Source organism: Gasterosteus aculeatus, chromosome 13 (assembly GCF_964276395.1).
Source record: "Gasterosteus aculeatus chromosome 13, fGasAcu3.hap1.1, whole genome shotgun sequence".
NCBI classification, from domain to species: Eukaryota; Metazoa; Chordata; class Actinopteri; order Perciformes; family Gasterosteidae; genus Gasterosteus; species Gasterosteus aculeatus.
The window spans coordinates 13,023,929-13,051,655 of NC_135701.1; the positions used below are offsets into that span (position 1 = coordinate 13,023,929).

Sequence of the window (27,727 nt, forward strand, 5' to 3'; positions counted from 1 at the left end):
GGCGCACCTATTGGATTGGGTGGGGTGGGGGGGTGTAGATAGAGGGAGGGAGGGTGAGAGGGTGAGGAAGGGAATGGTGGTGAGGAAGAGAGGGAGAGGGGAGGAGAATTAGACTGACTGACTGACTGAGAGTGATTAACAGTAAGTAGAGGTCAGGGTGGAGGGGGGAGGGGGGGCGAGTGTCTTTATCATATTGGTCTGTTGACAGAAAGCATAGCTGCGTCATGTGACTCCACTAATCAGGTCACAAGGAGCAGCTGTGAGCCACAGACAGATCCTGCAGCGTGTGAGTGCTCGTAACCACGACAACGGCGCACCTGTGCGGCTGCAAGAGGGCAGACACAGGACAGCGAGTTACACAGAATCCACACCTCAAACAAATGAGAACCAGCGCAAAACTATAACAGCTATCTAAAAAATACGGCGTTTGTATGAGACCCAAGACTCTACCGAACGCGTGGATGTGTTTTTATGTCTGTCCGGTAATAAATACGGCTCCTATGGCCGTTTACAAAACGTGTACCTTGTGGATTTTTGTGAGAAATATGTCGGCAGATTTGTATTGGAGCCTATGGGGCTTTTGGCAGAGGTTGTGTCACTCAAACACTCCTTGCGCCAAAACTAAAGAACTCTGGGATTCCATGAACACATTAATCCAATCAGCACAACCATACCCTCATTAATCTGAAGAAATGAAGCCTCTAGAGTGTATACTTTGGCTGCAAGGACAGAAGTTCCATATTTTTTTTACCAGATTCCTGCGATGCCCCACACTCTAGCCTCGAGCTCTCCACTCTAGCAGACGCAATACACACTCATGTAAAAGTCAGAAACGGAGCGAAGAACTAGTGAAACATAATCAGTGATTATGAAAAAAGTACAATAGATATCAAGAAGCAGTTTTTTTCATAAAATAGTTAAGACTTGTGTCAACATTTGAAAGTTGAAATGGTGTCTGTAGCTGAAAGATTTGCGAACCTGAAAAATCTGAAAGTTGAAGAAGTTTAGGAGGATTTGAAAGCAAACTCCATTTGAAAACCATGTTAAAATATTAATGATTATTGATTTATATAAATTCAAGCATAAGATGTAGAAAGCTGAAAAGTCATAGCCCTCAAGCCAGAAAGGAGCTGAACATTTTAATATTTGAAGGATTTTAATAGCTGAAAGTGTGAAGGAGTTGAAAGGTGCCGCGGAAGAAATAGAAGAAGTTGAAATAAAGATTCGAAGAACAATACTTGGAATGCATCTCAATGCATTCCAACAATAAAGATTCGAAGAACAATACTTGGAATGCATCGTTAATGCATTCCAACAATTATATGTTTACCCTCTTCTGACCAGACCTGAGTGTATTCATCATCAGCTGGATTCAAGAAAAGCCTGTAACTACATCCGCTATATAAGGGACTTGTGTTTCTTCTATGACCTTTTTTTTTTTTTTTTTTTTGGTCAAATTCTAGTGCAAGTGCAAAATGTATTGCGTAGATTTCTCTGGCATCCAACGTTGCACTTCCCAATTACTTCCAGTATTTCTCACAAGTTTCTTGAGACTCTGCCTCCAAGGGCTGGTGCGGCCCCGGGCCCAGACTTGATTGCTGGGCCACTGACAGCATGCTGGCGTCCTAAAGTAGACCATGAGGGAAGGAAAGATTGGGGCGTGTACAAGCCAAGTACTGTCAACCTCCACTGCTGCCAGCCTATATGGACGGGGGACACTCGGGTGAAGTGGTTTGACGTAGGAAGTGGCACGCCCTTATACCAACACACACACAGCCGCAGAAAGAGCGCTCGTCTCATCTCTTCTCAGTCTCGTCCCTGCTAATAACAAGCAGCGTGACGGGACGTGTTTCCTCCTCACTGCTGGGAGCTCCTTCCTGGCTACCGAACAAGCCAATTACCGAGGAACAAGCCCCTTCCCGGTAACACGGATGGCACTCCGCTTCAATGCGGCGCACGCCCGCGCGCACGGACGCAGACACCCCAGACACCTGTCAGACTTCATGCAGGCAGATCTTCCGTACCCGCTCACAGGACTAGTGACAGCCCACAGCTATTAGCACGCCACTACTTTGAAGAGGCTTCACTTTCTTTTACTAGTTATTCCTCCTAATGTGCTTGCTCACATTGAATTCTCTGTCTGTGCGTTTGAGGCGTTAAGTGGGAGGAAAAGTGCTTTGGAGATGGGAATGGAGGATCGGGCGTGTGAAGTGTGTGTATGTGAAGAGTGTGTGTGTGTGTGGGGCCAACACAGAAGGGGTTTGACAGATATTGTCAGATTTCATATGAAATGATGCGACGCCCCGGAGGGATTCATTTGCTAATAGCACTTTTCGCAGTGCAGTAATGCCCTATTCCCCTTCCTTGCTCCTCTAGGTCTCCGCGCTGTCACGCCGGTCAGTCATTGACACTGATGATGTAAATGCACATGCATGCATATTTCTCTCGTAACCCCCTCTGACCATGTGCTTTCCTTTCAGCAGTCCTCAGAGCTCTTTGGTGAACGAGAACGTCCCCAGAGGTTTGAACAGAGTCAACGCAGCAGGTACGGCGCATACATGCATGCATGCATACATACTAAAACCCCGCTGCTCGACTTTTAATGGTCATCGGTAAAGAGGCACATGATCGCTCCGTCATCACTTTCAGTTTAATGAAGAGCACATAATGTATGGAGAGAGTGACTGATCTGCATCGGACCACGCTTGCATCCAGGCAGCTGTGAAGGCAACGCGGCTGCATCATTTGCATGTATGTTCAGGGTGGAGCTCGGTTTATATCACGCCTCCTCCTCCACTGCTTCTATTTACATTGAAATTCACAGCGGCGCTGTTTTGACTTTTTCCTCATGTCTTATTCACCTTTTTAAAAAAGACAGAATTAATGGCTCCCGCATACAATAGCACATATTAGTACGCACAATGCGCCTCAGATCTGGATTTTAGGGATATGATATGCAGCAATTAGGGTCGGCCACAGATGCACTGGTGGAACTTCCTGCAATTAGAGGCATTGCACTCTGTGTGAACTTTTCAAGGTGTCAGAGCTCATATCTCCCCCCCTTCACCTGATCAGAAAGGCCCCGTGCCGGTGCAAAGGAGGGAGTGGGGGAGGGAGGGCCGAGGAGACTCAAGGCTGTTGGCATGTGTTGTTTTTCCACTACGTGATCTCTATACCGATGCGGTCGGCATTAATTTTTGATGAACCATCGGCACAGCATCCTCCCCTCTCGCCCTCTTATCCCATCCCCTCTCCTCCGATTCTCTCTCTCTGACTTGTTTCACCCACGTATGTAAGCTTGCTTCCCTATATGCTGCACTTCTTTACTTTAGAGTATCTGTCTCGCATCCTGGGACCTCAGTATCTTTGTCAAAGTCGCTGAAAGGGGTTGAGGGATTTGGGACGAACTTCTTTTTTTTTCTCGCTTCCTTCTTCTCCTCTAGAGATTGTATTCTAAATCAGTCTGAATATACTGTATGGTATTGTCAAGCAAGAACTACTGCGTGTTTTTTGTTGTGTCTGATGATATCTGTCTGCTTTTAGCTTAATTTTATCCTGAAACAAGCTATTATTATACAAAAGGCCAGTTTTCTGGGAATGTGAGGGTACTTTTGATTACCAGCATTTAAAAATAACTAAGAGGTTGCTTCTTTACAAAAGGCTCAAAGTAGTTATTTTCTATGTTCAACAAAGTCTGAAAGAGGTGGGGGGGGATAACATGTTGCTCTTAGACAGTGTCCGAATTGCTTTAAATGTATCAAAAAACTATCACTGAATATATTTTTATAACACATTCCTCACAAACTGTTTCTGTCAGCAGTCTTTTTGGTGCAGGGTTCTTTGGGCCAAGAGCCACTTTAGAGAAGCATACTGAGGGATATAAAGAGCAACACATACATTTAACTTTTCTATTTAAGTGTGAAACAGGTGATTTATAGAAAAGGACAGGCAGATTTATCCTTTCCGTGCTTGTAAATGCTGAGCATGCAATTACCCTTATAATAGGGGCGTTGTGTCCAAATCGGAGCCATTACAGTGATTTAACAGTGCGTGGATTGGCCCTGGCATTTGCGAGGATGTGTACACATGGGTTGTACTGGAATGGGTGTTTTATCACAGTGCTTTGGAACGCGCTAATAGCAGAGCAGCACATGTAGAACACTGACGTGTTCCAATGTAGAGCGTGTTCATCAGGGGCTGTGATTTTCTCTCTGTGGGCGTTTTAGATTTTAGACTTCGATTTTGAGATTGTCTCGTTTGCAAAAGTTCAAACCATTTTTGCAGTGACGTATTTGCAGAATAAAAATCAGAACGTCCCTTTTTCGACTGAATTCAGTCATTTGTTCTTTCTTGAGTAGCAAATCAATATTAGATAGACTCGACCTGGCAAAGTGTTTGAAATAAGTTGCAGTCTGCTTCATCAGCCGGTTCGCTTCTCTTCTCCTGGGACATAATCTCTCGACTCTTCTGTTAAATGGTGCTTTTTTTTGGATAGTAAGTCCTCCCCTTTTCCTGTTTTCTCCCCGTCTCCACTCTTCAACCTCTTTGCTAACTGTGGATGACATTTAATGCGTCTTCCTCATCCTCAAAGACACCTCCTGGAAGAAAGGAATTCCTCAGAATGAATAGGATCCAGGATTTCCAATATTTCCCCCATATGCTTTGAAACGCTTGAAACCCTTTTCACTCTCTTCTTCACGGCTTCTTTCTTGCCCCACTGTTTCTTCCCCTCCCTCTCCTTTCTGCCCCAGTCTGTGCGCGCTGGAGTGGAGCCCCGGTACGGGCAAGGCGTCCTGGGGAGAGCTAGTAAAGCATTTATTATGTGCTTTTCAGTCGTGTATTATACTGGCGAGCAGAGAGCCACTCATGCTTGGCCTTTAACGTCCCTCTGAAGTTCAGCCATACATGAAAAGAGGCGGCTGTGGCTCTCTAATGTATTCCTGGTTTAATATTATAGCCGGAAAAAGTTAGGGACAAGTGAAAATGAAGGGAGATAAAGGGAAGTGGGAGGGGAAAATTGTGTTTTAAAAGTGTAAATGGAATCCGTGATTAGTTTTTTTTTTTTTTTTTCACGCCTATTCACTAGTAGTTTGCTGATGTAATATCACGTCGTGACACTCGCAATGTCCAGCGGAGCTTTTGAACCCAAGATCCGTGAAGAATCCTTTTTGGAGGCTTTGTGCGTGGGCTGTCTACCATAACTTCCTCTTCCAAGTGTCAATGCAGGGACGAGCGGACAGGAAGCAGGACCACATTCTTGCCGAATGCCCGGCTAGTAACTTTGTTGGGCTCAGGGTGTTTGTGTATCTCTGTGACTGTAAAAGAGACAAAGACCAAGCGAAATTAATCTCGCCATCTTTGGGGGGGGGGGGGGATTCCCCTTGAAAGACCCCCCTCATCACTCTTCTTAATCGCATTCTCATCGGCGGGTCGTACTTTATTCGGTCACGTTTTTGTCTTCTGCTGTTTGGGGAAATTTTAGGGGCATTTTATTGATGTGTTCACCAATCGGAGAGGGACAATGGGCAGGACATCCCGGCACGCCCTGATTTTGGATTGATCTCATCTCTTCCGCCTCTTCTCTTTTTTTGTGTGTGTGTGTTCGTCCGTTGTGTGTGTGTGTGTGTGTGTTCTGGTCGAAGGAGAGACCCTCCTCCACAGAGCTTGCAAGAGGAACCAAGTGGAAACGGTGCTTCAGATCCTGTCGCTTCCTGGGATGGACGTCAACGTTAAAGGTAGGATCTTTCCGCTCGCCCTTTGCTCTGGAGGCTCCGTCTCACCGGCGTCTGACTCAACTCCCACTGTTTGCTATCGGGATTCGGCGAGAGCGATTAACATTGGGGGGGGGGGGGGGGTGTTTATGCGTCATCAGTGAGGGTAACCTTTAGCTAAAATGTAAAGGGTGTGTCTACGAGATCTGGATGGTTTTGCCGGCTCAAATTTATAGCTTTGTGTGACTTTGCTAAGTGGACTGAATGGCTTATGATATTTCAAAGCGACTTTCTTTTGTTCCTTTAGGTCAAATATAATGACTTCCCTTCCTTTTATGGAAATGTTTCAAAGATTTCTCTGATTTCGTGATGCCCTTTTTGATAAGAGCATAAAAATGTTCTTGCATCTTGGTAGGGGGTAATGCAGGAGGCGATATCTAAACTATCAAGCAGAACTATTTGCCAAACGGTGAAATTATTGCTGTCTCGTCGGCTTTGTCTCCCTGAACGAGGCCCGAGTCAACTGATGAAACAGATATACGTCATGATTATTTCAAAATGATCCAATTTATTCAGGACACGTCAATCCATGAATGCTTTAAAGTTAGCAATGAACGCTGTTAATCACTGTTTTACTATTTCCTAGAAATGTTGATTTCCCAGGTCAGACGTATATAGACGGTGATTTGTATTTACAATACAACAATTTCAAGCAGTCTCATTTTTAATTCTAAATCAATCTTCAGCAGCCTTATTTCACGTTAATGTCTTTTTGTCCTACGGCTGTGGAGAAGAACTAGATTACTCGTTTAAAAAATGTAAAATCTTCAGTTATCCCAGCTAACTGCTAACTTACTTGTGGTGCAGTTGTTAGCTCTGAGGGCTAACCAACAACTTAGCAGCAAGAGTTGCCCCATTCATGCCAAAAGTCTCTTCTTTTTCATAATGACGCTCTCGTCATATTCCCAATGGTCTAATACGGTAACATACTTTGGGAGATGTACAAATCTATTCAACTGCTTGTACCAAACGTCATCTTCCATGAAATCCTTGATAGAAAGCAAAGTTTTATATGACAAGTTTACATTAAATATTAAAGCTTTTTAACTGAAAAGCTTCATACAATGATACTAAAAGGTTTTGTGCTTGTTTGTGCATACAGACCATGCAGGCTGGACACCTTTGCATGAAGCGTGTAACCATGGCAGCACTGCGTGCGTGGAGGCGTTGCTACGTCACCACCCCGCCCCTGTGCTAAATAACCAGGTGGGTGGAGTCAGTCCACTTCACGACGCTGTGCTAAACGGACACATGGACATTGCCAAAATGCTACTGGAGCATGCGGGTGAGTGAATTTCACAAAAGCACCAGTCAGTGCTCTAAAGAGTGACGATGTAAAGACATTATTTTAAATGATTTACTCCAATTGTATATTATACCAAAATAGTAGTTAGTAGTTAAATGTTACGATAATACCAGGTAATACTCATCTTAAAAGTGATTGCTAAGGGCCACCTGTGTGTATTTACTAGATTAGGCTAATGCTTTTCATTTGGCTCTCCCAATCGCCATCGGACAAAACTTGTCTGTCATGTTAGTTAAAACTGTGACACTGATATCAGTGTTGGTGCTTTATTTCGTCTACATCATTACTCAGGCAGGTTCAATTATAAATTGCCACTCGTGTTACATGTATATATTTCCTAATGGGATGCGATACACTCAACTGTTTTTGTAAGTCTTCATACAATCCATCTTCCCCGAAGCGATTCATTAAACCAAATGGTTCCCGTCACTTTGATGGAATCATATAATGTTAGAATAAAACACCTTTTACTTGTGCAGCCAGTTGGCTGCCAAGTGAGCTAATCTGTGGAATTAGCCATTTAGCTAATGATTTACTGCATAAGTGGGCTACGCGTCACTGCCGCTGTGGCCAAGACACGCTTTCAATTTAATAAAGCAAACACTGGGGCTTACTGATGGGTCGAATGCTGCTTTCGACCTTACTAGGAGGGCCAGTTTTATCTCGACCGGATAACTGGTAAAGCGAGGGACCTGTTGATGGAGGGGCTTTTACGGGGTCTCTTGATGTTACGCACCCAGCCCACTCTGTTCATTACATAGATGATGTTAAGCCTTTGAGAACAGTTGTATTTTTGTGTGGTTCTAAAAGGGGGGAAAAAGGCGTATGTTGTGATGTTTAATTCAGCCTTTGCATTGTCACTGCAATTTCTTTTGAAGACACTGTGTGTTTGAGTTAGAAGGACATTGTCTATTTACCTGCGTGGATGATCTAACCAAAGATAGTGTTGATTTGCATTATGAGAAATGTAGGCCCTAGAGTTGTATCGGCTGGATCCATACTTTAAATGTGAGGAATTCTCCCTGGAATATCCCTTTAATGCGTTCCCTCAGGTTATGCACCATTGTTGTGTGTTGTCACAGGGTGTATTATGGTTCCCTACCAAACAAAAAGCACGGTGGAATGCAGACAAGACAGAGCAAATTGGTTTTAGACCCCAGAGGCGATCTGCTCCTTCGCTGTATGATTTGTAGATCATCTATACCATCTATCCTTCTGCCCGCCCGGCTTGTCTTCATAATCCTGATGCAATCCTGCACTGCAGTGTCTGTCCAAACAGATTACAGCGTCGTTTCACGAGATGCCTGTTAACGTCATTCTGACGAGATGAGAGGAAAAAAAAAACATTCACACGCCGTTATTTTGTGGGAATGTGTCACAGCGCGACTGGTTTGTGCGTCGGCGTGCCTGAGCTCAGGAGGGTTGATGGGCGTGGCAGCTCAGTAGAGGACGGCTTCGCTGGCTGCGTGCAGCAGGTGGCAGGGTGATGTCGTTGGGGGAGTGGGAAGACTTGAACAAGTCTGCTCACCTCTCAGTTTGACTAATTACAGTTAATTTGACTTTGCTTTCCCATTAACACGTGGACATATTCTCTCCTCAAGAAAACAAATTAGACTGGGATTGTTTAGGGCACAAGAGAACACTCGCATTTTGTTTTTCTCCCCTCCTCAGTGACCAGAGGGAGGGGCAATTAAAAGAGGTCAGATGAACAAGCGGCTATCTGTAAAAAAAAACTGAGAAGATAAAGCGAGAGTGCCTGTGTGTCTGCGGCAAGCGGCCGGCCTGCTGTCTAGGCCACGTCTCTTGGGGTCGGCCGAGCAGGAAACCTGCAATGAGAGCCCTCCCGATGTCAAACACCTGCAGGCTCGTGCATTACACTTCCTTTTCTCACGCTCTCTCTGGACTCTGGGCGCTATTTTCTCACACCTTGACGGCGGGTTGTCTACAACAGAGCTCTGGTGAGGAGGTGGTCCTCTTGACTTCGGGCTGCACGGTCTCTCTTGGTCTCTTGGCTGTGATCTCCATCTGGTTGCCATAGACACCATCTTCTTCTTTTTTTCTCTTGAAGTCCTGGTTGATGAATCTTGGAAGTTTTGGCTTTGGGGTTTAACTTGGTCAGTTTCTGTAAGCATCTTAATGTTGTTGTTTGTTGCAGTTTTTTTTTTGTAAATGTTGTCCAGGAAGACGCGTTGCTACGTTCCCATGGATTCGTCTCTTATCCTTATTTATTATATTTCTTTTTTTATTCTTCTTCGTGCGCGCTACATCTCCCGATACTATATTTTGCACTGAGGCATTGCATTCACCCCGTTGTTCCCAAAAGAAAGGCTGAACCGAGCTGCCAAGGTTCTGGTAGGCCAAAGAGGGCAACACTGACACTGGCACACCAACAAAGCCTTTATTTGGGAGTGATCTCACCCCTTTGTGAGCCTGTCTGCTGGGAGGCCTGGGCTCTTTTTCAGGGGTGAATTGTAAGGGGGGGGGTGGTGGATATATCCCACGCCGACCCCCTCCACCTCAGCACCACCTCCAGGCTTATAGAGCTGGCAAGGAAAGGATGCCATGGCTGAGGGCAAGGCTGACTCTGCTCTCCTCCTCTCCGCCTTCCATTGCCCAAGGCTGCCCCATATGACCCTGTGTGTGTGTGTGTGTGTGTGTGTGTGTGTGTGTGTGTGTGTGTGGTACAGAAGTGTCCTTGGGTATATATTTTGGTGTATGTGAATGAATGCACAAATATTTTCTTGAAACTCCAATCCTTTAATGAGCGTATGCTGGCTTGTTATTAAGTGTGTGTGTGTGTGTGTTAGTCGTCGCTTCCTTGTGCCCCTTCCTCAGCTGGAAGGAGTGTTTAAAATTTTGCAGGGTGGCCGGGGCAGCCGGTACCCCTGATTGGAATGGAAAATGACCCGGAGCCTTTAGCTGTGCAGTTCAGACCTGGCACGCACACACAGACACACACCCACACACACACACACGCACACACAGTAGAGGCGTGTCAGTTTGCAAAGGGGGTGGAGAAAGGAAGAAAAGAGCCTTTAAGCTGTCACCACTCGGCCCTGTGACCGTAATCGCTGATGGCATCTTCTCAATACAGCCCACCGTGTTAGTAAGCACAGCAAGTCCACCTCGACCGGTAAACACACACACACACACACACACACACACAGACCTATTTAGATGCTCTGAGGGGAAAGAGTATATTTTATAAAAGTTTTGTTTCTTGTTCAGCTCGAGTCAAGCAAGTTCAGAGAAGCCGAAGAGGGTTGCGACTTCCTTTACATTTTCCCTTTTGGATTATTTTTTTACATCTTTCACACACACACACACACACACACACACACACACACACACACACACACACACGGCCGGGTTGATGCGCGGCATCCCGCGGTCCCAGCAGATCTTAATGTGAACGAGTGTTTCTGGAGCAGAAAGATGTCATTTGTTCAGTGGTACGGGGAAGGCGCGTCCCCCGTGGACTGCTGGAGACAGTGATGGTTTGTCTCTGTCAGTTTGTCTGTCTGTGTCACAGATACGCACACAGGTAGAGCTTTAGACGCACTGTCCACCCGGTAAAGAGAGTTCATTCCGCTCAGTACTTGTGGGTTGTGAACTGGGAACAACGAGGAGCCGAGGCCCCGTACGTAGCATTAGAGGTGAGACTGCGTTCGGGGCCCTCGGCTTCGCTCAGGTGTGTCGATGTCTCAACTGCTGCTTTCCTCGCTGGGGATCTTCAGAATAGACTGTGCTTCTTTCTCCGCGCTTCCTGCCTTCTAACGCCGTCCAAATCCCCCGCCCTCCCGTCTTTCTTTCTGTGTTTTGGGGGGGTTTTCTCTTTTTGAAACGGCTGCAGCATTTGTTGACCATGACGGCTGCTAGTTTCAGTGAGAGGTTTTTCATGTATTTTCCTTTCCTCTTTAGTTTGGTGTTCTACGTGTTTGTAAGTAGCAATAATTAAGAGACGGTGTCGACAAGTGTCGTTGAAAGGCTCCTGCATCCACAGAGTCGAGTTACCTCACTTTAATTCACTTGCTTTGTCAAGGTCATGGAGATAAAACAAGCGGCACGCTCACAACACCAAGAGGTTTTGTTTTGTTGGCCATGAAGCTCTTTCTGCGAGTCGGCACTTTGTCCTTGAACTCGACCCTGCACACACTGCAACGGTGGAACTCCCCATGTAGCAGTTCTGTGTGCCTGCTTCACTCAGTCTTTCAATAAGAAGCTGAAGCCTGAAGCGTTGTTCTTTTAGTTTTGCGCGGCGATACGAGCGCTGCGAACTGGGGGAGCAGTTAGTCGTTCAACGGGAATGTTAAGTGAGTCTGAAGTCCCAAAGTTTAACTTTTCCATCACAATGTCAAATGTAAAAGCTTTTTAACAAACTTTAACAGAATTGTCTCTGTTTTGCAGTTATATTTGACAATATTGTTATTGTAAGTAAAGCAAAAGCTTGTTGAAGATCAGTAGACAGTTTATTCATTTTAAGAGCTCGGATTCTCAACGTCCTCCCCCACCACCACCGCCGTACCAAAGCACCCGCTTACAGGGGCTCAAGGCCGATGGCCACGAGGGAGAACTCAGCGTGGGTCTTTACTCGAACACAACCAAACACCTTTACCAGCAGCTGTATATTTATCTGTTCTCTATCAACCGATTCTGTATTCATGGACAAAACGTTGGCATCGAATGCTTAGTGTTTTTGTGCTTGCGTACTTGTAGTGTTTTAGTGAACCGTAGCGAAACGCTTTGCGTCCGCGTTTGTGTGGAGAGCACAGAAGACAAAAGTCCGAAAGATATTTGCCATAATGGCATTTCTAGGTATATTGATGATTTAGCTTTGCTGAAATGGCTACTTGTGAAACAACTTCAGTGTCTCATTTCATGTTGCTAATGAGACCGTAAATAATGGGCTACGGAATAGTCCGAAGATCTGTCGTCACACCAGCAGCCGAATCTCGTAAAACGTCTCAAAAATAATCTGTACCTTTTTTGGAAAAGGAAACCCCTTTTTAGTGAAGCCTCACAGAGCTGCTGACGTGGCTGTAAACCTTTTAACGCAGTCACGTCTTTGCATAATGCGCGTTTGAGTAGATGGAAATACCAACATGTCGTAGAATTTGCTTATTGTACTCAAGAGTTACGCAGGTTTGATTTCTAACATCAGTTGACATCATTTATTGGTTCAGCCACCTCTAGTTCTGCATGCAAGAAGTCTTTCAGGCTACTTCATTTTAAATGGTTGTCCGCGTGTGAGTTGCATCATAGACCGTTCACATGGCGATTCGGTGCATGACATATTAGTAGAGCAGCGGAGGGGGGTGATTATCCTTGTTTCCGTGTTGATTTCGGGCGGCACTCTGATCATTGAAGGTGCTAATGGCTCATTGCTGATCAGCATACAGTAAAGAATCTGATAACACGTCTCACTAGTTGATGGAGTGGCAGGCGTTTACCTGAAGCTGCACCCTGCCCTTATCTACCCCGCCCCTTCTGAAACTGTGCCCCACCGGGGACACGTTAATCAGACGCAACCTGTTAAGATGGCGCTCACCTGTGACTGGGAAGTCAGAGCCCCGTCACCGGCTGTAATGTCGGCTCAATCCAGGACAAAACGCAGCAGAAAGTAGCCGAGGCACGACTGCTTCATCCAATGCAGCCTCCACGGGCTTCTCCATCCCTGCTTTTCATCCTCTGAATATCAAAGGGAGGAGGGAGGAGAAATGTATCCCTGAGCATTCACAAAGCAGATATGTATTGTAGCATATTTTCACATGTCTGGCTGTTCTTTCTTTTTTTTTTTCCCCCCCTGCATCTGACGGCTCTCCGCTGGCTGCTTCACGTGGCCGGCCTTGTTGTTTTTTTTTGCGGCGGTTTCTAGTCGCTAGCTAGCTGCTCCCTGTGGATATGTGATGCCGGGGCCCCTGGCTGCAGTTCACACACTCCGCCTGCCTCCCTTTTGCAGGCAGAAAGAAAGAGAGGGAGGATGTTTACCATGCTGTGGAGCGGCTTGCTCCCCAGCTTGTCTGCCTCAGCCACAGCATCAGACCAGAAAGAGAAAGAGAGGGAGCTACGTAGGGGGAGGGAGCACTGCATCGTTCGTTCCCTTCCCTCCCACCCTCCATTTGCGCCAATTTTCCCTTCCTCCACTCCCGCTTTTATATTTCTTGTCTTCGCCTGCCCTCTAAAGGCCAAAGGGCTTTGCTGTGTGTGTGTGTGTGTGTGTGTGTGTGTGTGTGTGTGTGTGTGTGTGTGTGTGTGTGTGTCAGACTGCAGCTGGCTGGTGCATCAGGCAGTCGCTGATGCTCGACATGTGAATTTCCTCCTTCTGCTGCAGTTTCGGAGCTGAGGTTTAGCGGGGCATTTTCCCATCCGTGTATACACACACACACAGATATAAAGGATGGTGTAATTACCCTGTGTTCCCATGTAATCCCCCAGGTGCTGTATTTATCTCTGCTGCAGCATATCTGACACCAAGCGCCAATACCTGGATTCACTTCAGTCACCAACCCTGCATCCAAACCGCTCCCCGGCCTCTGGTCTCACGACTCTCACGAGTGTGTGTGTGTGTGTGTGTGTGTGTGTGTGTGTGTGTGTGTGTGTGTGTGTGTGTGTGTGTGTGTGTGTGTGTGTGTGTGTGTGTGTGTGTGTGTGTGTGTGTGTGTGTGTGTGTGTATTGCATCATGAACAACACGTAAAGATATTTGTTTTTCTATATAACTTGCAATGCACTGGCAATGGTCGTTGATGTCTGCATCCAGTGCAGTTGAGCTTTAGTGCATTGCAGCATTGTTTTTACTCCTGGACGGATGTAACCGTACAACCAGAAAAAGCACACAAGTGGATTCTTGATGGAAATAAATGGGAGAAAGTCAAGGAGGTAAATATGCAAATGTGACGAACACGCCGACACGCACGTTATCCTCCAGGCAGACAGATCTACAATCAGACATGCACAGTACCGGCTTTCAGGCAAGCCGAGCCCAGGGCCGCGCTGCAGGGGCCCCCACACCAATGTCATCCTTCTGGTTGGAGCCTGCCTGTCAGCCGGGTTTCACACACTGTCGTAGGGGAATGCTGCAAAACTGCACTTCTCAATCTTGCATTTCTTTCTGTGTGTGTGTGTCTGAGACACCTCAGAGGTACAGTAGTATGTGGGATTGGATATAAAAGCACAATGCTGATGTTTTATTTCTGCGGGAGTTTTGTAGCAGAGTTCTAGTCATTTTTAATATTCACAAGAGCAGAGTCTGTGGCTCTGTGTATTTGAAATATATAATATATATCTCAAAGATCTCTACTGATAATACAGCTGTTATTGTGGATCTGACTTGTGGTGTTGCTTTATATCTAAATTTACCCTATTTTCTTTCTGCTGCAATAAGCTATTTTCTTATGAACGCAGAGTTCCATCTTAACAGATGTATTGGATTCATGCATTTTAAGAGGGAGAAGATGTCTATAAAATGATTTCACCCACATACACTAAGTATGTACAGTTTGCATTCCTTGTACATATTTGATTATCAGTTTAAAAGTATTGTGGCAGTTGACGAAAACAACCGCTTCAACATTGGAGGAGGATACATATTAACGAGGAGGGGGGGGCGGAGGGATTTCTCTTACACTTAGGTTTAAGACTGCACAGGATGCTGGGGTTCGTAGCCCAGACTTAAAGACCCCTTGCAGAGCCGAGCCCTAATGGTCCTTTCAAAGAAAGGCGCGTGATAAATTGTAAAGAAAGACAGCCTCAATCCCTAGAGCATCCCATCTCGTTTGGAGCTCATCTGGAAATGGACAGATCTATCCCTTTTCCAGGAGACCTGATGCTGCGTTTCCATGTGCGTGGGCAAGTTTTTTTTTTTTTTTTTTGCATCCACATTGTGGTGGACCTGAAGCTGGCTGCTACGTGTCACGCCTGGGCGGGCCTCCCACATTACAACCTTTCCTGCTGCATGAGCGTAATAGCGAGGACAGCTTGTTATAGAGACCCGGTGATTGTGACCTGCTGTGAACACACGCCCGCGCGCACGCACGCATGCGCACACACACACACACACCCACCCCTCCGTCTCCCCCTCCCTCTCTCCGCCTTTCTCTCGTGGCCACTTTGATCAAATCTGTGCTCTTACGTTCTTGACTGCTGCCCCCGATGCCTGACCCCCGCATTTGAAATTTCCCCGCTTATGTAAAAGTTTATGCAGATTAATGCCACAATTTATGCAGATTGAGTTTTTGCCACTCAGGCTTGAAGCACTAAAAGGTAGATGAGCGCTGACCTTCCCCGCTAACAGCTACGTGAGCTCTCGCCGATTATCTCCTAACCGCTACACAGTGTTAGTTCAGCGGCAGAGAGAGACTTCAGACTTCATATTGTTCCATTTTGAACTTGTTTTTAAGTGTCATTTGAAACAAGGTTTATTTATTTTTTTTGCAAAGTTGCATTTTGAGGGTCAATTTGGTTTGACGTGGGCGCGTGCGCACGCGTCAAACGATTGCCCCCCTTCTTTAGAATGTAATCCATCGGCCCCACAAACAGAAGCAACTAGCAGCGGTGGTGTGAAGCCGCCCCGTGTCCTACGACCAACGGGCCTCCGCGGGGCAGTGATCTCGTATGTGGCATCAGCTCGGCCGGGGGGGTCCAGCAGTCAAGTGGCATCAAGAGCAAAAGCAAACAAAGGGCCGACACTCTACTCGGCCCGCTGGACGTATCCAACACTAGGAAAGCGGACGGTGAAAGTCCCGGTTTTAACTTGCCTCACATATTTAGGTATTTCCAACATTAATTTGCCTCAATGGACTTTTTTATTAATATTATATAACTTCATTGAAAGTGAACACTGCATCTTGGAAGAACATTCAGGCCTTTTCTAATGTCAGTTAAGGTGTGTTCAACTCACATTTAAAGTCAATTATTTCCTAATAAACACTCTTCTGGTGATTCAACTCAAAACCGCTGCTCATCCTCTGCTTTGAATATGCAAGGTAAATTAAATGAGGGGGTCAAAAAGGATTTAGTAGTGTTTGCATTTGGATTTTCTGTCTTGTCATGGTATGTGCGTGTGAAGGTGACGCGCACGAATACAAGTGAATGCAATATGCGCTCTTCTGCTTGCACTCCCATGTACAGACTGGTCTTGCTTCAACAGGGGCATTGACGGATCCTCTTAGAGAACTCGCCTTGTAACTTGTCTAGCTTTTTGAGACGTCAAAGTCAACAAATCTGATCCCTTACACCTCCGCCCCCTGCAGGCTCCGCTATCCTGCAGCAAAATGACGGAGGGGAGCGGAACGCACTGGACCTGCTCTCAACGAGTCAGAGGGAGGAGCTCCTCCACAGCGCTCGTTTGGGAGATTCAACCCTGAGAAACGACTGCAGCGAGGCGTTGAACCTGCCCCTGCTGGAGGCCGGATCCTCTCTGCTGGCCCACATCATTTTCTCCTACCAGCAAGAGAGGGGCCTAACGGGCCACTCGCAGCCCAGCGACGAGTCCCACAGCCCGGGCCTCTTGCTGCTCAGAGCACTGGGGACCCACTCCCACCAAACAGTGACTCTGGGCTGGACCAACCAGCGGGCGGCGAGGCTGGTGGAGGATGCAGAGACGTTGCTGGAGCTCGGCAGAGGGAGTTACCTGGGGCAGATGTCTCTCGCGGTGAGAGAGTGCAAAGGAGAGAATACGCTGTTCCTGATGGAGATACTGGAGGATCTTCGGTCTCGGGGGAAGGGATGCACGAGTGGCTGATCTGTGACACTGGATCAATGGACACTGTTAAGAGTAAAATCAGAGGTTGCACGTTCAAAGTAACGTGATAAGGTATATCACCACACAATTCTCAGAGGCCTTAACATGTTTTCACAGACAACTCTCTGGCCTTCACCAATCTTCCCAATGGTGGAAATGAGTATTCGCGCCGCGTGTTCATGTCGACAGAGAACCTTGTAGCTGCACCGTAGTTTGGGCGAACAGTATCAGTCAAACGTTTGGACTCGCTTTCTAAGTCAATGTAACGAGACTGTGAGAAACCTTTAAACGGTGTTGCATTTCACTAGCTTTTTATTTATGTTGTGAATAGTGAAGAATTGTTTTTATGGCAACAGTCATTTCTATTTAGACTGTTACTACCTCAAGTTATTGTTCTGTACGGCTACTTCTCTTAATGTTGACGATAATGTTTTTCCATTTTATTTATAATAAATTAAAGTAACCCCACTGGTACATTCCATTCTGATAGATGTTAAGAGTGGTCAGTGTTACACCAATAAATTCGGGGGGTAAATAGCTACTGCGGTCTTTGGCTGGAAGGTGCTCTAACAAATTGAGCGGCCTCATGTGCGCAGCAGTCCTCCCGCTGAGATACTTGAGGCGCAGATGAGCACTCGGGTCTCGGACAAACAGCCAGCTTGATGGGGGGGGGGTCGAGTGTGCGATGGAGCAACAGAGGCCAGAGACCCAAATGTGAAAGTAGTCAAGACGGAGATGGATGGCTGGTTATTTCCTACGATGCTGACATTGTTGAAGCTGAAGAACAAATGTTGCAATAATCCGGAGACGCTAGAAAATATTTATTCTTTGTTTTCAGGGGTTTTTTTCTTTCATAATAAATCAACACACATCAGATGCATTTTATTTATCAAACCGTAAATATACATCTTATCTTCTTACACCCCGGCTGACCAATTTTTCCTGATTCCCTTCCTGAAATTTCATTGGACAAGAACTGGGCACATGAAGATGATGTCACTGGCAGGCAACGTCGCAGGCAGAAAAAGACAGACCTTAGAAAATGAGACAGGCATACTGTATAAAATACAAACATGAAACTAAGTAGTAAGCTCTGTACAGAAATATTTAAAAAATAAATAGTTATTTCAGCTTGGTGCAAATAAAAGTGCTTTTCCCCCACTTTACAGCTGATACATTCCTTTATCAGATTTATTTGCCTACATCATACAAAATTAAAAACACTTTGGTTTGCTTGCAAACTAAATCTGAAATCCAATAATATGACAGAAAATGAAATGGTATGTGAATGCAATACCACACAATAGCAATCACAATTTGCTGTAAAATAACTGCATACGGTAGTAGACATACAGTACAGATCAGGTATTCAAACAGTCCCTTCAGGCATTATAAAGAGCCATCCTTCAGCAGCCACGCAGTGTGTTTGTTGAGGACGCTATAATCAGTCTGCAACGCTGCTCTTAGGGGACAGTCTGTTATTGTCTTTCAAGTTGATTCCTCAAAACAACAAAACAAAATCAATGGCTCTCCGGAGTGGCAGATCCAAGCCTGTTGATATTTACGCATGGAGATGGATAGGTAAAGAGCGAGGGAGGGAGAGGGAACCGACGACGGCAAGGAGACGTCGTGGCGGTGAGAGGAGGGAGGGGTGTGAGCGATAAAGATGGGAGAGAGACAGACAACCAGACAAAAGGGGGAGAGCAGAAATCTGCAGAACGTTGGGGGGGTTGGGTGGGGGAAGATGGAGGCCCGCTCAAATGTAGCGTGGGCTGTGATCTTTCAACGGATGCTCCAGCAAAGAAGCCCAGGAGACCGTCCCTTCAGACAGGGTCGCAACCCCGCTCGCTGACGAGTGAGGGAACCGCACAGAGCGCCGACTGAAGGAGGAACAGGATGGGAACGGGGATGTGAAAGCATGAAACGCACACCCTGACATCTCGGGCCCGGGTCCCCTCAGAGCCTCGTCCTGTCACGCCGCGACGCGCCGCTCATCTTAGCTGACGGCAGCCTACAGCAGCCAATTCCACACCAAATAACAGCTGGCACTGCCGCTGCACCACACACACACACACACACGACTGAATCCATGCATCAGTCTACAGCTGGAGGGGATTTACAATTGTTACACACACTGACGGCGAGAACAGCAGCGTGTCTTTGATTCCGTAAACGTGTGTACGCAAACAGCCTTACATATACGGTTCACTCTCTCACACACACACACACACACACACACACAAGCCTCTGTCTCTGGAACGACGGATCAAAGTTGTGCTGTGGGCACAGGAGGTGGGGCAGATGGAGAGGGCGGCCAGCCTGGGGCACAACAGCACAGAGAGCATGTTTGTGTGTGTGTTTGTGTGTGCGCCTGAGAGGGAGAGAATGTTCCTGCTCAAATGGGATGTTATGCTTTCATCCGCGAGCAAGTAGGTACAGTATGTGTAAGCAAGATCTCTGAAAGAAGCACAGTTACTCTGCATGCATGCTTGTGCGTGTGCGTGCGGTAATGCTTTCTTGTGTGGGCACCGAGGCAAACACACATGGAGATGAGAGGAAAGGAGACTTGCCTTTCAAACAAGATTAGGGATTGCGTCTGCCTAAACGCCTGCACGCCTGGCGACACTCTGCGTGGACGGGTGACATCTACACCAACACCCCGACAGCAGAAGGCCCATTCTGCTGTGTCATGTGACACGCAGAGACGCCGTCGCACTGATTGACTGACAGGGGACTTTGACACGTTTTTATAAACGCTAAATTGTGTGGACATTCGGTACGGATACACGTCCAGGGTAAAAAATACCAACTGTCTATACTTAAAAATGTCAATTTTCTTTCATAGTTCTGGGATTTTTGAAGTTGTGAGTATGGTAATCCCAAATCTATTTTAACAGCAGACTTACTTACTGGTTTGTAACGGCATCTTCTACTGTGGAATGATTTTCACAGCCGTGACGGATATGACCACACACCTTCAGCCTGTTGGTGCAGGTTTGCGTTTGTGTAGAAGGACATATCTGGGGGCTACCACCGTAATTGCTAATCAACTTGGCTGGCTGAGTTAAGTGGAAACAATACAAATCACTTCCTATGAACACAACATCATTACCACATCCAAGAGGAATAACACAAAAGATACTTCAGTACAAAAACAATTACAAAATATGAACTTATTACCAAAACTATTTGATGACTACAATATACTATTTAAAAGTCCAATGCAGAGGTAATGCAAAAATGTTGGTATAAGGCTTGAATTCCGATAAAACATTAGATACATTTTTGAGAGGGCGAGTATAAATGTTAAAACTCGTTTTACTCATTGTGTGACACTTGTCACTTTTGGCAAGCAGATGGAAAAAGTCGTCCGAGCTGTCAGAGTGAAAGAGAAGAAAGGAGGTTGGCGCACGGGGCTGAGCAAAAGGTCATTCCATCCAAACTTACCCCTGGCCTTCAAAATCAATCAAAAGCTTAATGGGGATATTTCTGGTACTCGTCTTTTTTTTCTTTTTTTTTTAAATACAAAAATTCAGGAAACTGTACTGTACATCATGAGCAATTTAAGACAGAAAATAAAATTGGAAAGCAAAAAAAGGAAGGGAGGATAGCTGAGCGGAGCTGGTCCGGAGCCGTCTCCCTCTGCTCCCCAGAGTCCAGTAATAGACCACAAGCAGGAAAGTGAAGAAGAGAAGAGTTGGTGGACACAGTCATTTACCCCGGGTTGTTTTTCTTCCTTTTATTTGGACTGGGATTGGGATCCAGTTTCAGCTCTCGGTACTGCACCTGTTAAAACACACACACACACACACACATCACCCGGTCAGGTGGAAAGAGCAAAGGATGCTTGAATAGCACAGAAACCCTCCAGAGGCTCTCTGAGTCCAGCTGTGTGGAACAGTGGCCGCAGGGAAGGGATTACACACTGATTACAACACACACACACACACACACACACACACACACTCCCTGTATACTGTTCAAAGGTCCAAATACATTCATGCTTGCACAAACACAAATACACGTGTACACACATACTTCCACATATGTGGGACAGTGGCCTAAGGGGAGGGACCACACAAACAAACAGAACAGGAAAATGACTCATGGGAAAGTCTTGGAGAGACAACAGAGTCATCACAGCATTGCAAGATGTTAAGGAGAGAAAGGGCAGAGCGATGGGAAGGAGACAGAAGTCAGCGGGGCGCACTTTAACCCTTACAAAACCAAAGCTTAGCCGATACTTTACTGGCGTATCAACACATTGCTGAACACATGTAGCTGGATCTCATAGGCTTGATATGGCTCACGGTGTAATTGTGGGTAAAAATGTTCACTCTAAATGCGTGTGCTGTTGACAAAAAAGTAGAAAAATGTAGACAAAAGAAATAAATAAATAATGCACTATATAGACCCTGTTGACCTTTGTTACCCTGGTTTCTAATCTCAATGCCGAGATGAGCGCACTGTCACTTGTCTTAAATAACTTGCGGTCTTGCACTACTAGAAACTTTGTGTTACCACCTTGGAATAAGACTTTGAATCAAATGTGTCACTAAAAATACATTTAGGTGGCACGTGTACTCACTGCGTTATCATTGAGTCACCCACTTCTCCCAAAGGGAAGTGACTCTCACGTCATGTGATGCTTTGCAAAGATGGCGCACTTAGAATGGAGCTGCTCTTAGGTGATGGACATTCAGACGTAACGGCATCACAGAGGCTGAGCCGCGGCAACCAGGGACTGTCACTTGTGTCTCTTATTTTCAGATGTGTGTGCGTGCACACACAAATACAGCCGCTAGCCTAGACACATTCAAGACACTGACAAGCAATAGCCACTGAATCAGAATACTAATAGAGATGGGAAAAAAAAAAACACTCAACAGTCACGGAACCAAAGAGCCAGTATCATCTGGTGGATCCTTCCTCGGCTGATGCGCGGTAGGCTACTCTGCCTGCATGACTGACTGACTGACTGACTGAATGACACCCCCTCTGATTCTCCAGGCAGGCAACAAACTGACGTCGATACGGTTCCTCTGTTCTGTCTCGTGGTGGGTCTGTCTGCTGTGGACGAGAACAGCGGCGTCTCTCTGCACCGGCTGGGAACAAGCCTTCATCATCCATCTTCTACTGGTTCCCACTGACGCGTCGATGAAGCCTTCCTGCTTACCAATGAAGACACATGCATACCCTTACGGATACGAGCAATAAGAATGCCCATATATATACACACACATACATACATAAATATATACCCATTATGACACACACACACACACGACACCCTGCCACTGTATCATGAAAATCCCATAGAAATCCACACACTGCACACACATGTGGTGCAGCGGAGTATTTCAGAGCGGTGGTCACCTATGTCCTGTTGAGGTGCTTCCAGAGTGGTTAGGCCAGCATGTGTTGCTCTCTACGCCTCACTGGGCAGCCAGACCGCACTGATACAGATCTGGACATCCTACTAAAAAGCTGTACAAACAGGGCCGGTTAGTGAGGTAAGTAAGTAGAAGACGACAAGGAAATAGGCCAGAAAAGAAGGAAAAAAAGTAATGATGGGAAAGGGAGACAAATACAGGTCAGATTTAGAAAGAAAGACGGGGGGAAGAGAGCAGGACAAACCAACACAGGAAACAGGAGAGAAAACGATGAAGAGCAAGAAGAAGGGACGGTGAGATCTTTGGACTCTCGGGTGATGACAGATACTGTTCTGATGTGTGCGTGGATCCTTTTTTAGCTCTGCCAACTAAAGCAGACAAAGGATCAGAACCCCAGAGGACAGAGACGCTTTATATAGCCCCCATCAGCGTGTGTGTGTGTGTGTGTGCAGGTGTGTGCAGTGGTAGTTTTAGTGGGGGGGGGGGCCTGGCACAGGGCCCACATTCACTGCGACCATGACAGTTTTGATAATAGTTGAATGATTTGAATCCGCGCACGAGTGACGGAGCAACCGCACATCAGCAATGCAGCGCAGTTCCAAGGACACGCCAGTTAATATAAAACACCTGAAAAGAAAATTCACAAAGAAAATATTTTCCCTAATGCAACTCATTCTAACGCTGGCTGCAAGCGTTAAGCTATCTACCACGGATCCAAAAGTAGGACAGGTATTGTGCGGGATCACTGGCTGGTCCCATTACACGGCCAACCGCCTACAGCGCCAACAAGGAAAACGGTGATTTAATTCACAGGGTTGACGTTCCTGTCCAAACTATTTGTGAGCGCAGAAGAAAAACTAAGAAAAGTTTGCACGTCAGTAGAAAGTGGGCTTTTGTTTCTCGTAGAGTAGCAAAGGGGATCAACAAAAACAAAGGGTGTGGGCAAAAAAATATATATATATATCCCCATCAAACAAGAGTCTTCTTCGTGAGGAGCTGCCAGGCGAGAGAAATGGAGCTCATGCGTCACGGGTTCTATTGCACCTTACAGGTGACAGGCCTGATGCTGTAGCCCCGGCTCCCCCGCTCACCTCACCTAATAACACACACGCACCCATGCACACAACAAGAGCTAGTTAAAAAGAGTCAAAAAGACACAAAAAGGCAGAATAGGCGAGGAGAAAGTGGGACGTTAGCAGAATAAAGGAAACCGGAATTGGGTGAAAGGAGAAAAAAAAAGTAAAAAGTGCGGTATAGAGAATATAAGCAATTTGGTAGCGCGAGAGGGGAGCTTAAAGGGAACATCGACAGGAGAGGCTGTGGGTAAAGACCCGGCGCTGCTCAAAGGCTGCTCCACCCTCGCTCCTCTCCTCTCCCAAATGTTGACAGTACAAGTGCAAAACAGGCTTTGAAGTGTGCTCTGCTGAAGGGGCGCCGTGTACCGCGCTTCGTTTAACGGTGTTACCCACAAAGCATCCCGGGACCTGCTCCTCTCCCCCGCTCGCACTGTCTCTCATTCTCTCCTCTCCCTCTCGCAGAGAATCTTTGACGGCGTTTTGATGATGCCAGTGTGGGCAGACAGACGAGGCGAGAACCAAGGATGGTGACAACGTGCAAAAAAAAAAAAAGAATAGGCGAGTAAATAACTCAAGTGAAGAAAGGCGAGGGAGCAAACATTTTAATGATACTGTGTTATTCTGTCTTCCAGTCCTATCCACAGAGCACAAAAACTCAGCGGGTTTCATCTCATGTGACGCCTAATGGAGCATAAGGGTTATTAAATATTTCCAGGGAAACACTAGTGTGTATAGTTCACACATCGGAGGATTCAGCACTTGCACTTGTCTGCGGCTGGAAAAAAAAAAGGCATGTCAAGGGGACTTAAAACTGTTGGGCGAAAAAAGAAATAGAAAGTTTTTCCTATAAACCGCCGTGGCACTGAATAGTGACAGAGAGGCCACTCGCAGTGAAATGTTTAGATTTGTCACTGAAGTGGGGAAGGACAAAGCGGAGGGGAGAGAGACCTCTGGCAGATGTAACTGATGGCATCTGGCAACGTTTCAGCCTTTTAACTATCCTGCCTTTGACCCTCGTGTCCATTGAGGTTTCATCCCCAACATAAATGTTTTCTAAAAATATTAACCCGACTCCCCACTGCTCATTAGGCGCTAATTTGGAATTCATGCTTATTTTTGTACTGCGGGTTTGATCCAGCTCCCTTATACCATAAAGGGCCACTTGGCATGCTAATTGCCTTGGCCTTACTTACGCACTCCCTAGCCCACATGGCTAATGGTGTCATAAAACATGCTAGTGCACGGACACCTCCCAAACGCCAGGTAGGGAATACCCAGTACCATAAAGGTGCTCCGTTTTGCCTTGTTTAATAGGACATGAAGGATTCCCCGATAACGACCATAACGATGGCCAACGCTGGTAAAAGAGCCAAACCAGGTTACCCAGAGAGGGGCAGCGACTCCCTCAGGCAGACATTGCTGCTCGCAGGGAGAAAATGACGTAAGAAAACGGTTCGGGTGGTAAAAAAGGTGCCTCTGCCCGTTGAAGCTCCCACGCACCAGTTTTTCCAAGGGGGTTTGACAGTGCTGTTCAGGTTCCAGTGTCATTGATTCATGGAGCTTGGTTTGCACTAAGGCACCTCCGTTAACTGTGCAACCAATGACAAGTTGGTATCGCTGCGGCTAGATGCAAAGTTTTGTTTATGTGCACTTTAAAGAGAAAAGAAAGATAAGAACACTTAAGAGTCCTGAAGCTACATACATTACGATGGGCTGTGGCCAAGTGTGGATGCCCTTTATATATAAAGTCATTAGGAACTCATCAGTTCTGGCTGCACTGAGGCACCTCCAAATGATGCGGAACAATGCACTGAAACACCCCCAACCCGCCTTGTGTCTGTGTGTCTTTGTATGTGCGTTAGGTCACACCGGGTCCCTGAAATAGCTCTTCATTAGTCATCCAGAGCATCAGTCATAGCGGGCCCCAGCACCGGTGCCAGTGGGTGCCATGGACACGTGCCTGTGAAGGGATGCTCCATTTGGACTCCAGCAACTCTCTGCATCATCCAAGAGCCTAAAGGGCTTGATCCCCCCAGGTGACTTTGACCCAGTAAGGCGGGGGCAGGCAATGAGGTGAACCCGCCACCGCAGGCAGCTGCGGGGCGCACGGCAAAGCAGAGCGTTCTGGTCTGTTTTTAGCCGGCGACCGCTGAGCAGGGTGTCGTCGCAGAAAATTAACCTTTGCGATTCAAAGAGAGTGATCAATGTCTCAGTTCTTCATCAGCTGTCTCTAAACTTCATTGACCTTATTTTATTGCTAAAAACACTGCTACTTTATTTTAAATAATTCAACTAGTCATCTCCAATATTCAATTTGTCCTAATTCCTCCACCCTTTTTTCCATTTTCCTCCTCATCTTTCCTTCCTGAAATATTTCCTTACCCCTCTCCCTTGGTCTTTCCCCCTCATTACTGGGAGTCAGTCAGTGAAACCTGGCAACAATTACCAATCCGAAATCTGCGCCAATAACTGTTACAGTAGCACTTACAGTATAACTTATACAGTAGGCATAGCTCCAGCAGAACTGGCATCGGACCAGAGCGGCATGTCTGCCCCCACCTTCCCTAGCAAGCAGGCCCTCATTAGGGGCCTATAAAGGCCTCATACCTGCCAGGCCTAGGCCTCATTCACTGCACCGCTCCTCCTGTCTCCAGGTGTGTATGGTGGCTGCACTTCAGCAGAGGGGACGGCTCAGGCTCATTAAGCCCGGGGCTACCTGCCTTGTGCCAACTGCTGCAGCAGGCCTCAGTAAACTATGAAACTGCAAAACCATAAAACCCTGTGCCCAGCACGTAACTGTGTACGGGGACCAAAGGTGGGAGAAAGACGGGGGGGTTAGCGGGCGGGGGTGTGCAGGGGAGCAAGGATTAGGACCCTGTAAAGATGAAAGAAGTTGTAGCAATACGCGTTCAAAGAGGAAGTGTGTTAGCGCTGATGTGGCAGGGGATTGGTGGTATCAGAGGCCCCAGGTCAGCTGCAGCCTGCGTTCATATGTGTGTGTGTGTGTATTAAACTCAGCACAGCAGGGATTAACAGCCACAGCGGTGACCATTGGTCCTGCATAACACAACGACTTTCACAAGTTGCCGCTTAATTGCAGTTTAAACTGCACTTTGTCCTGCGCAGCACAGCACGTCACTGTTAACACACACACGCGCCTACGTGGGTATATTTTCCCTAACGAAGCATCTGTAGTCTACAGCCACAAAGTTAATCTGATCTCACGGTTAATGTAGAAGCAAAACCACATGGGGCTGGTTAACTGTTGGTTTACACTCTGTTCCAATTACTAGCAAAGCTCGGAAACAACAGCTAACTGTAATTGTGTGTGAGTGCATGTGTATGGAATCAATCAACCTAGTTATATGCTGGGCACTAAACTCACTTAACCTCGTTATCTTATTACACAGCTCCAGCTATGTACGTGGAAATTGAATTAGACTAGGAAGCTATTAATAGGAAAACACAGGAACCACTTTGAAACAATTAGATTAGATGTCTGCATGGCTAACAATGGATAGTCAGTTCGCCCTGCATGAAAAGTGCAACAGTGAGGTGCCAACGGCTGACGGGAGGAGAAATAAAGACAGGACACAGAGAGGCCTAACCCTTGCCCACGTCTGGGACTGACAGATGTGTTGTCAAAAAAGATCAAAAAAGATGAGACAGATGAAAAGGGAAAGTTAACCCACCACTTGCACATCTGACGGCACCCTGGACAGAAAGTCCAGCAGCTCGTTGTTATCAATAGTGTAGGGGTCTCGCAGCTTCTTGGTGAACTTATTCACCCCTGTAAAGTGAGGAAAGTGGTCAGGGCAAGTAGGGAGTGGATGGAAAACAGAGGTGGATATCAGAACACACATCCTTAATACATCCTTTCTGGTAGATATTCAGTACACTGAAAGTTCCCAATTTTAAACATAAATGCAGACCGAAACGGGGAAAGGACATTGCTCTGCCACAAGTTCACTTGGCTACAGTATTTACATTTAACTTTTACACGGAGTACATGAAAAACAACTCACCCCATGCTAGCACGATGTATCGTAGAGGGATGAAGTAGATGATGGTGGTGGCTGCGCCGAAAGCCACAATGGCCAACCAGCTTAAGAAAGGTACAGTCCAGTTGAATGTGCTGAAAAGAGAAAAAAAACGTGGTTAAATGGCAAAGCTGAGTCGAGCAGTAGAGTCAAGTGAGGCATTTTCACTTCTTTTCAAGCCAAACAGGGTGCTCTGCATGCCTCTGCACAGCAAATTCATCACATTCACTGGGACTGTGCAGAGGGAAATGACTTCACCCCCGGGCCTTACAGGTCAGCATCGCAGGGTGAAAATGGGTCACACTATCTAATCAGTAAAATGTTTTACAGATGCACGGGTCACAAATGTGTCAGCTTGATTGAAAATGCTTTTGAATAGAACCACAACTTGTAGCCCGACT

General features: G+C 46.4%; 2 protein-coding genes across 15 annotated transcripts in view; one reads left to right on the plus strand and one right to left on the minus strand.

Annotated features, from left to right (window-relative positions):
• slf1 (SMC5/6 complex localization factor 1) overlaps nucleotides 1-17,304 on the plus strand; it is a 35,849-nt gene extending 18,545 nt beyond the window's left edge. Inside the window, exons 15-18 of one of the 2 annotated variants that reach the window (XM_078087617.1) lie at nucleotides 2,481-2,545; nucleotides 5,643-5,735; nucleotides 6,874-7,056; nucleotides 16,327-17,304. In XM_078087617.1, coding sequence (XP_077943743.1) covers nucleotides 2,481-2,545; nucleotides 5,643-5,735; nucleotides 6,874-7,056; nucleotides 16,327-16,817 — 832 coding nt within the window. In that variant the 3' untranslated portion in view covers nucleotides 16,818-17,304. The remainder of the gene's footprint in view (nucleotides 1-2,480; nucleotides 2,546-5,642; nucleotides 5,736-6,873; nucleotides 7,057-16,326) is intronic. The other variant, XM_040196561.2, reaches the window with a different exon arrangement.
• A 316-nt stretch (nucleotides 17,305-17,620) lies between these two features.
• LOC120831244 (multiple C2 and transmembrane domain-containing protein 1) overlaps nucleotides 17,621-27,727 on the minus strand; it is a 101,163-nt gene continuing 91,056 nt past the window's right edge. For 8 of the 13 annotated variants that reach the window (XM_078087614.1, XM_078087611.1, XM_078087613.1 and 5 more), the window contains 3 exons: nucleotides 27,312-27,421; nucleotides 26,979-27,076; nucleotides 18,487-20,603 (listed from right to left, as the gene is read on the minus strand). In XM_078087614.1, coding sequence (XP_077943740.1) covers nucleotides 20,532-20,603; nucleotides 26,979-27,076; nucleotides 27,312-27,421 — 280 coding nt within the window. In that variant the 3' untranslated portion in view covers nucleotides 18,487-20,531. Of the gene's footprint in view, nucleotides 20,604-26,978; nucleotides 27,077-27,311; nucleotides 27,422-27,727 lie in introns of all 13 variants that reach the window. The other 5 variants (XM_078087612.1, XM_040196556.2, XM_078087616.1 and 2 more) reach the window with 2 other exon arrangements.